At 48.6% G+C, this 9,837-nt stretch overlaps 2 protein-coding genes across 3 annotated transcripts in view; one reads left to right on the top strand and one right to left on the bottom strand.

The window, feature by feature from the left end:
• Window positions 1-4,821, top strand: part of TMEM147 (transmembrane protein 147) — a 6,831-nt gene extending 2,010 nt beyond the window's left edge. Inside the window, exons 3-7 of one of the 2 annotated variants that reach the window (XM_018568767.1) lie at window positions 48-113; window positions 1,209-1,345; window positions 2,938-3,022; window positions 3,125-3,246; window positions 4,613-4,821. In XM_018568767.1, the coding sequence (XP_018424269.1) occupies window positions 48-113; window positions 1,209-1,345; window positions 2,938-3,022; window positions 3,125-3,246; window positions 4,613-4,733 (531 nt within the window). In that variant the 3' untranslated portion in view covers window positions 4,734-4,821. The remainder of the gene's footprint in view (window positions 1-47; window positions 114-1,208; window positions 1,346-2,937; window positions 3,023-3,124; window positions 3,247-4,612) is intronic. The other variant, XM_018568768.1, reaches the window with a different exon arrangement.
• A 1,751-nt stretch (window positions 4,822-6,572) lies between these two features.
• Window positions 6,573-9,837, bottom strand: part of ATP4A (ATPase H+/K+ transporting alpha subunit) — a 36,020-nt gene continuing 32,755 nt past the window's right edge. The window contains exons 19-22 of the mRNA XM_018568763.1: window positions 9,412-9,545; window positions 8,699-8,800; window positions 8,526-8,617; window positions 6,573-6,617 (exon numbers count right to left, since the gene is read on the bottom strand). Coding sequence (XP_018424265.1) covers window positions 6,589-6,617; window positions 8,526-8,617; window positions 8,699-8,800; window positions 9,412-9,545 — 357 coding nt within the window. The 3' untranslated portion in view covers window positions 6,573-6,588. The remainder of the gene's footprint in view (window positions 6,618-8,525; window positions 8,618-8,698; window positions 8,801-9,411; window positions 9,546-9,837) is intronic.

Here is a 9,837-nt window from a genome sequence, read left to right as displayed (position 1 = left end):
ACTGCTATAGACTCTCCCTCCCCTCTCATGGTTCTCCCTTATTACAGATGCTTTTCCTGGCAACGTTTTTCCCAACATGGGAAGGAGCAGTTGGAGCGTACGACTTTATTGGGGTAAGATGGTCCGTTGATGAACCTCTCCTCCCTGTTCATCCTCCCTGTTCATCCTCCCTTGGGGGGGGGGGAGGGGGCAGGGGGGGTTTGTTATAAACGACGAAAGTGGACTATTGCCAGTTTAACACTTCGAGATATAGATGTAAAATATATCAATGGAAGTGATCTTCATGCATGTTGAAGGTAAAAAAACAGACGGCAATGGACTCGTCATGATTCTTGCCTTCAGTGTTCCTCAGCTGATCTTTTCCCCATTACTGACTTATCATGCCGTGTTCTGCACTCTGTCTCTGTGTGGAGGCAGCCATCTTGGTAGTGGCAGGGCTTTGCTTCCCTGTGTCAGAGCTGCCCCCTGTAATGACCTGGCAATCTAAAGGCTCTCCACAGATACATACAGATCGGTAGGCTGCAGCCACTGGTGTTTGTTTATATCCAGTATGGGTTGGGTTGGATTAGGTTGAGGGGGGTTGGATTAGGTTGAGGGGGGTTGGATTAGGTTGAGGGGGGTTGGATTAGGTTGAGGGGGGTTGGATTAGGTTGAGGGGGGTTGGATTAGGTTGAGGGGGGTTGGATTAGGTTGAGGGGGGTTGGATTAGGTTGAGGGGGGTTGGATTAGGTTGAGGGGGGTTGGATTAGGTTGAGGGGGGTTGGATTAGGTTGAGGGGGGTTGGATTAGGTTGAGGGGGGTTGGATTAGGTTGAGGGGGGTTGGATTAGGTTGAGGGGGGTTGGATTAGGTTGAGGGGGGTTGGATTAGGTTGAGGGGGGTTGGATTAGGTTGAGGGGGGTTGGATTAGGTTGAGGGGGGTTGGATTAGGTTGAGGGGGGTTGGATTAGGTTGAGGGGGGTTGGATTAGGTTGAGGGGGGTTGGATTAGGTTGAGGGGGGTTGGATTAGGTTGAGGGGGGTTGGATTAGGTTGAGGGGGGTTGGATTAGGTTGGGTTAAAGGGGAAAATGGATAGGTGCTCTTTGTATTGAAGTACACTTCTCCTTTAATAAACACACACCTTCATAAATGTCCCCCATTGTTTTTTTTTTTTTATACCAAAGTCTCTCAACATATCTGACAGACCTGAATGTTTTCTCTCCTCCTAGGAGTTTATGAAGGCCACGGTTGACCTGGCGGACCTCTTGGGGCTGCATTTGGTGATGTCCAGGAATGCTGGGAAGGGAGAGTACAAAATAATGGTGGCAGCCATGGGATGGGCGACAGCGGAGCTGGTCATGTCTAGGTGAGGATTGTACGACGTCTCTTCTTTCTCGTCATTAATGATTATTGATGAGTCCTCTGAGATATGAGGCCACGCTGAGCCTGGTATGGAAGCCTCTAGTAAGAATTGCCGGTAGCAACCCAACATTCCATATGTCATTCTAGCGATGTGGAATCTAAATCTCATGGTTGGGGGTTCAGAGTAAATATATTTGGTGTAACTTTTCAGTTTGATTTTTTTGGTCTCAAAGTATTATACATTATATGGACAAAGGTTTGGAGACTACTGATATTCCTAAGTCAGGATGGTTTGCTTGAGAGATGGCTCCGCCCACAAAATCTACAGTGTTTAAAAGCCCCGTAATAGCTCCCAGCCCTCCGTTCTTGTCTTTCCTGCCTCCTGCATGCACACCCTAGCTCAGCTCCATTGATTATGTTTCCCCACATGGTCCTTCTAGAGTTGGCAGAGATTCCCCTTGCCCATGCTCCTCCCCAAACGCACACGCTAGCCAATCATACTGTGAGCAGGCCAGTGCAACTCGCAGGTGGAGGGGAGGGTTGCTGGTGATAGGTTGCACAGTGCTGCATCCTTATTTATTTTTATTAAATATTTTTATTTTTTCGCTTTACTGTTAGGGGGAAATATTGGGGGGTCTAAACACCCCTGATATTTCTCTTTTAAAATAGAAAAAGAGATTGAGGACACAAAGTCCTCAGAGACACAGAGTCCTCAATCTCTTTTTCTGCAGCGTCTGTTATAAATGATCAGGAATCCTCTATGCTGAGTGTTCCTGTTCATTCATACATAGTGGATATAGTGTGAGTTACTATGTACACTCATTTGAATGAATTATGAAATAATTATGAATGAACAGGAAGTGATGTAGATCACTTCCTATTCATTCATAACTGGTACATAGTAACTCATACTATGTCCAGTTATTTACAAGCACTGATTACTTGGACCATTTACCATCCTGGATCGGCTTTCACAGGAGGCTGAGCCGGCGGTGCAGGAGGAGAGACTTGGTCTATTTTGACAGCTGACTCCACACACTCACCTCCGGCTCAGGCACCTATGACGGCTCACTGCTGTCTCCGCCCCCACACCGCTCTCCCTCCTGATCGGTCAGAGGGGGGGGCGGTGCTGGAGGAGAGCCTGGCCTCCTGGGACATTGCGGCTCGCAACGCTCTCCTCCCCGCCCCACTCGGGCCTCCCCTGACAGTTTTTCTCCTCCTTGCTAGACGCTGTGCTATGTCAGAGGGGACAAAGAACAACGCACAGTAAAGAGGAGAGAAACTAGGCATGCACCGCAATTTCACCCGAAAGATGGCATTTTGCCAAAAGTGCCGTTTTAAACCGGTGCATCTCAACTGGGAACACGTGAACTCCATTTTATCGACGGGGGACCACATACTTTTGGCCATAGAATGTATCTGCTATATGTGTAAGTACTCGGTATATTATTGCTGATACATTGCTTCCAGGCCAATATTCAGAGGCAGAAAATCATCCTTGTGCGTTCTCTAAGCTCACTGCCTGTATCTGTAATCCAAGGAAGATGTATTCAAGTCAGTCCTATATAAGTTGCCTCCCTTTTGTTTCCGTCTCAGGTGTCTACCTCTCTGGGTTGGTGCTCGAGGAATTGAATTCGACTGGAAATATATCCAAATGAGCATCGATTCCAACATCAGCTTGGTACGGTCTATTCTCCTTCTGTGCTCTGCGGCTTCTCGTCTGTTGAATGGTCATGTGACGCTCGGGTTGCACTTTGTAAACGACCTTCTCCTCTGTCCTCAGGTTCATTACATGGCTATAGCTGCTCTCGTCTGGATGTGGACACGGTACGACCTCCCTACTCACTTCCGTCTTCCCGTAACGGTTCTCCTGGGACTCAGCATGTATAAAGCCTTCCTCATGGAGTGAGTATTATCTGAATTGAGCAATTCATCGATTCCATCTTTTAAGGTTGTGTGTAAATCCTAACAGTGAACTTCTCTTATTTGGTCTAAAGGTCCCCACACACCTTACGATAATGGCGGGAAATCCCGCGATTGTACGATGATCGTAAGGTGTGTGGAAGCCGTGCGACCTCTACTACTGTAAGGTCGCACGACTTTAAACTTACGGACATGTTCGAAAACCCGCCGAGCATCGTACGATGTTCAGCGGGTTTGTGGCATGTCCGTACGATAACAGCCGTACGTGCCGGTGTGCGCAAGCGCACACTGCCCGTTCGGCATTGCGGTCATCGGAAGCCCGCCCCTCAGGGGGCGTGGCTTGCGATCATCACAAGTACGATCTGCCTATGCAACATGGGCAGATCGTACGTTTTTTTTAAGTACCTTACAACCATCGCAAGACAAAAGTCTTGCGATGGTTGTAAGGTGTGTGCCTAGCCTAAGGCTGCAGCTAACAATTTTCTACCCCCCCTCAACCAATCGATGATGAGAATAGTTGCCAACTATTCTCATCATCGATTTACTCGATTAGTTGTTGCAGTCCTGATTTGCTCCTCTTTTGGTTTGTTTTAATGTCCAATTGAAAGTATTTTGTAATGTAGGTTCAATAAGTGGACCTATTGATTCTGCCAGAAATCTAGTGAGCTGATAACTTCCTGTTTGCCAGGCTTATAAGTTAGCATTGGTCCCAGCTATCTCTGTGGACTACAGAACCCACTCTCTTTAATCTAGAGAGGGGGGAATTGCTCTAGGGCGATACCACCTCTCCTGTACAGATACAGTGAGCGTTGTCATTGTAGGACAGGAAGTGGGTCACCAGGTGAAAATAAAGGACAAAAAAAGAAAACTAATGCAACCACTTAGTACAATGCAGAAGATTATCTGTCAGATTCGGGGGTTCATTCACAAGAGCGTGCACAGACCTGCTCCCGGGAGGGACTGGTGATGCTGTAATTGCGTGCAGCAGGACAGAGGACCCACCCTCTGCTTCCTGATTGGCCGGCTCCATGCTGATTGGCTAGGAAGCTGGTATCCCGGCCTATCACAAACGAGCCAGCCAAACAACATGGAGTCGACTTGCGGGGCGGCATGTCATTACCTGCCGCCCGGCTTCCTGTTTGCCCGGGAAGCTGGCTCCATCCCAGCGGAAGCAGCGGTATCGGCGAGTACTGAAAGCAAAGTATCGGTACTTGTACACGATACCGAGAAACCGATATCAGTGTATCGCTAATAATAAGACGTTTCTCCGATAGGATGTAGTTGAAAGTTTCCCTGCAGCAGCATTGAATCTGCGCTGACACTTTGTATCCGTGTTGTCTCCTTGCAGCTGCTTTGTCCACATCTTCCTGCTGGGCAGCTGGACTGCTCTCCTCCTGAAAGCCGTGGTCACCGGCCTCCTGTCCCTAAGCTGCCTCACCCTCTTCGTCAGCCTCGTCCACAGCAACTGAGGCGGCCGCAGAATAAGCTAACGTTGACCATCGGAGGTTGCGGCGTCCTCTCCTTGTTCTGGGAAGGCGGCGGACGCCAAGGAACTTTAGACGTATTCTGTTTTTAAATTAATTTGCGAAGAAAAAATACTTTATATAATAAAATACACGCGGACCATTTATCTGTGCCTGTTATTTGTGAGGTGACTTGTGTGGGAGGATGGAAGCTTAAGTTGCAGATAGAAAATACACAATTTTGGTCATTTCTGCATTTCTAAAAATCATCAAATGTATATTTTTTTATATTTGCCTGAATCTGTCTTTATATAAACTTCAGTTATTCCCCAGCACAGCAGACTGGAAGAGAGCGGGTCAACACCTTAAAGCTGAACTCCAGGATAAGATAATATTCCCTAAATGCGAGAACCATGTGCAGTCTTCTTTATCTTGGTGAGCTTTGTGTATTTCTTCCAGATCTGTGCAATAATCCTGTGCGAGACTCGGAGCGTCCTGTAATAAAGACCGGTCACTGCTGCTCTCTCTCCTTGTGCAGGGTGACTGGTCTTGTCTCCGCCCCTCCTGTAATAAAGACTGCTCACTTCTGCTTTCTCTCCTTGTGTAAGGTGACTGGTCATGTCACCTCAGTGCTAGCGCTACACCAGGGGACATTTCTCCCAATTTTTCAATGGTCATGTCTCCGCCCCCACCTGTAATAAAGACCGCTCACTGCTGCTCTCTCTCCTTGTGCAGGGTGACTGGTCTTGTCTCCGCCCCCTCCTGTAATAAAGACTGCTCACTGCTGCTCTCTCTCCTTGTGTAAGGTGACTGGTCATGTCTCCGCCCCCTCCTGTAATAAAGACCGCTCACTGCTGCTCTCTCTACACGCTATGTACAGCACAGTGATGCATTTTGTGCACACAAAGTTACTTTCTATCCTTTGTGGCTATTAAGTAAAATATTTTAAAGAAAAGTTTTTGCTCAGAGTTAAGCTAATCAGGGCATGGCTTTAGCGTGCAGTGCTCTCAGTCTAGCACTGTGAACTTGCTGCCGTCGTGCTGACATTCTACCACTGTCAAGGTCAGGGATGGCCTCTGTGTGCTACTTCCTCCTTTTTTTTTCTTTCCCTAACTTCCTGTGCTCTCGTTCTTTTGCACTGAAATCCCGAGTGTTATCCACCCTGCCCAGTTCACTTCTGTGGACTACAGAACATTTCCCATCCAGGTTATGGAGATGAGGAGAAGGGGGGGGGGAGATGTTCTGTAGACCTGTACTATGAAGGCAGGATACTTCCTATTGTACTGTCATACTGTACATGTACTGTATCCTCCACGGATACAGTGCAGTGAGTGAGCGTTGTCACCCTGGGACAGGAAGTGTGTCACTGGCAGGATCACCTGGTGCATATATAAAAAAAAAGAACCACCAATTTTGACATTTCAGTTTAACAAGAAACAGACCAGAGATTTTGTAATAATAATTTATTTGAATAAGTTGTAACATCAATAATACAGCGCAGTGATGTCACTTGAAATATAACTTCTCTCCTCCCCCTTCTTTCCTGTAGGGGGCGATAGACGGGGTAAGCAGAATAGAGGAGGGGGGGGTTACCATTTACGATGGGTGACTGATTGCCTGCCACCCTTATGCCAGCGCCGGGCGCCTCTTTATAAGACAGATGGGGGCTGCAGCATCACAGGCCGTGCCGCTTCTGAAACCCTCGCCCCGGATCTCTCGCTGTATGGAGATTTGACGTTTTTGTTCTCTAGTCAGAAATAAAATCATCGGTTAGAGATCCAGAACGGGCTCCACGCGAGACGGGCCCGGCTTCCTGTGTCTTTATCTGCAGAGGGTGTAGAGGATGCGGTCTGGAAAATGTCTAATAGTACATCTCCTTGTCGAACCAGCCTGTGGAGAGAAAGCAGAAGGTCACAATGATGTCGGAAGTATCTGCAGGTATGCGTGCTGTCCATGCAGAAGTCACATGGTCTGGCTGGGTAGCAATGGTGGAAGTACAGTGATCCTTGCCAACGTCTTGTCCAGAGCTAAAGGCTTCCATTACTTCACCCGTCAGCAGCGCTAGTACAGGGGTAGGCCCAGTGGCGTCACTAGGGGAGGTTGCGGCCTGCACCCGGGTGACATCATTGGAGGGGTGACACCAAAAGGACTGACAGTCAATTTGGTGTCACCCTCTCTGAAAAGTCGAGAGCCTGACAGTTACACGAGAGAGGAGGAGATCTGGCGGCATACCTTATCCTGCGGGGTGAATGTCCTCTCCTCTCTGCCGGTGTTCACCAAGGTGGCCGCCAGCAAGAACCAACGCGTGACTTTATGCACGCGCGCAATGGCGTAACTAGGGTTGTCACCCGGTACCCGCTGCAGGTGACGCCCTGCCACGGAACACTCCTGGGCCGGCCCGTCACTTGGGATAATAGCACAGAGATGCGCTCTCTGCTCTGGAACGAGCATGGCCTCTGGGCAGTACGGCTGTGACCGGTCACAGCCGTACTGTAAAGGGGTAGAAATCTCGAAGCTTCTTTGCTTTTTCTGACCCAGGTAATATATGCCGGCCAAAGGTCTGGGGGGTTGATGGTTGCTTGAGAGTTACTAGTAACTCTCAAGCAAACCAGAAACTACAGTTGTCCCAGTGGGTGCCGGATAACTGGGAGTTCACTGTATTTTTGAATGTTTCTTTCTCATGTAATACCAAATTATGACCCCTAGTTGGCGCTGAGGAGCATAGGAAATAAATATCTATTTGCTAAATCAAAAGTATCACGTGGTACCACATTGATGGGCTGGTTGATGTAAGTTTTATCTCCTTAAAGTGTATGTCAACCCTGTGAAAGCATACCGGTGTTCTATCGACAGTTCCAACTTGTCGAGCTCTCCAACTGGTGAAGTCTCATCCGGTAACTGCCAGGAGATCTAAAGCCGATGGAGCTAGTGCGCATGCGCAGGAAATCCTTGTCGAACTGTCTTAACTATTGCCACAGCGCCTGCGCGGCTATCCACTTATATAACCTACTCCAGTTATATTTGTCCTAGGTTATATAAGCCGATGAGCCGCACGGACGCAGTGGCTATTGCCTCATCGGATTCTATAACCTAGTCAAAGGTTAAATTATATTACAGCGTCTGCGCGGCCACATGATTCTTTCTACAAACGCAGTTGCCACTGAGCCTGCGCAGCTATCGGCTTCCATAACCTAGGACAGATATAACTTTGTTACTAGGTTATAGAATCCGATGAGCTGTGAGCCGCGCAGGCGCACTGGCAATAGTTAGACAGATTTTCTGTCCATGCGCACTAGCTCCATCTGCTGTACATCTCCTACTGGCAGTCACCGGATGTGACGTGCCCAGTCAGAGAGCTCGACAGGTTGGAGCTTTCGATAGAACACCGGCGTCCTGCACAGCTCCTTTTAAACAATTCATATTAATATTTGCCTAAAAAAATGACATTGCTGACTCTTTAGTGGCGGTCACGTGACCGACTTTACTGAGCTTCAAACGGTTGGGACGGTGGCTTCTGATGATCGGCTGCTTCTGCTGACGAGACTAGTGCGGCCACTTCTTGCCTATCGATCATGCCATGAGGGGGCGTATCTCAGCCTGTGATATCACAGGCTGGCTACGGGACCACAAGCAGTATAGCATTCCAAGGTAGGGCCACTGAGACAGGAAGTCAGGCAAAATCCATCCCAGCGGAAGCTCAATGAACCCTTTGCTCTCTATCCCCCCCCCCCCCCAAAAAAAAAAAAAAATTGGGGCTGCAGTTGGACTCCAATGTTCGGTCTTTCCGGCCGTACTCACTTCCGGGATGTCTGCGCACTCCAAGTTTCCGGATTTCATCATACACGAAAATCAGGATTCCAAATGGAAGAGGAACAAACCACCACTGCCACCTAAAAGACATACAGAAGTCAGGTCACAATATTGGATCTTCCTGTACATGACGGGGAGCCGCGGACCTCCGAATCCCTTACCGGATGGGCATAAAGTTGAAAATGTTGGGCATCCCCGGGCAGTAGCAGAGGAAGTTACCCAGGCACAGCTGGAAGACGATGGCGATCACCAAAACTTTGTTCCTAGGAGAAAACACGGGGGAAGGATTGGTGTTCACCGACGGCAACAGGAAACCATTCTCACTCGGAGGTAGAACCACATGGGGGGTGTCTGGTTTTGTTTAGATCAGAGATGATAAACGGTGGTTCGGGGCTCTGTGCTCCAAATAAATGACTTGACCAAATAGGCTGCCATTTTATTTATTTGTTTTGCATTGTTATTCTGTTTCTGGCCGGGGAAACTGTGTCCCCGCGTTGCTGAGGAAGTTCTTGTTCTTGCAGACGGAAAAATATGATAGCTCTTAGGCAGCTGGAAACCTCTAAATCAGGGATGGCCAAACTGCGGCCCTCCAGCTGTGGTGGAACTACGAATCCCATGAGGCTTTGCAAGATTCTCACAGACATGACTCCCGGAGAGAGGTGCTTCATGGGATTTTTAGTTCCGCCACAGCTGGGGGGCCGGAGTGTGGCCACCCCTGCTCTAAATCGTACTTAAAGGTGATATAATCCATCACTGGGTGTCATTTAGTTTGCCAAAGCAATGTGCGTCCTAAACAACTGTCACTTTTCGTGTATCCTAAACAACTCTAAGGGCTCTGATCTAAGTCGGAGAACTCTCTAAGAATGTCTCGTACCTGAATAACCCTTGCTGGAAGACGGACAGACGCCTCGTTTTTCTGATGAGCACATCGGAGATCTGACACACTTCAATGCTGATGAAGAAGACCGTGTAGCAGTTGTACTGCTGGTAGAGACGCTGGCCAAAGGTCTGGAAGGTGAAGGGTTAAAACGTCAGTGGTCTGAGTTGGGCCTCTTCTTCCGGCAATATGGCGTCTCGCTCCTTTCGTGTTAGCGTTAAAGGCGAACTCCATATAGAGAGAAGTTTTCTTTCTTACCCATTAACCCTTTCGCTGCCAGGGGTGTTTTTGCAAACTAGAGTGATATATTCTCTCTCTCTCTTCCCCCCCATCCCTCTCTCTCTCCCCATCCCTCTCTCTCTCTCCCATCCCTCTCTCTCCCTCCCCCCCATCCCTCTCTCTCCCCATCCCTCTCTCTCTCTC

The sequence above is a fragment of the Nanorana parkeri genome, unplaced genomic scaffold, assembly GCF_000935625.1.
Source record: "Nanorana parkeri isolate BGI_ZX_2015 unplaced genomic scaffold, ASM93562v1 scaffold1241, whole genome shotgun sequence".
Taxonomy (NCBI): Eukaryota; Metazoa; Chordata; class Amphibia; order Anura; family Dicroglossidae; genus Nanorana; species Nanorana parkeri.
Note: the sequence above shows the minus strand (reverse complement) of the source record. Positions and strands in the feature narration are given on the sequence as shown.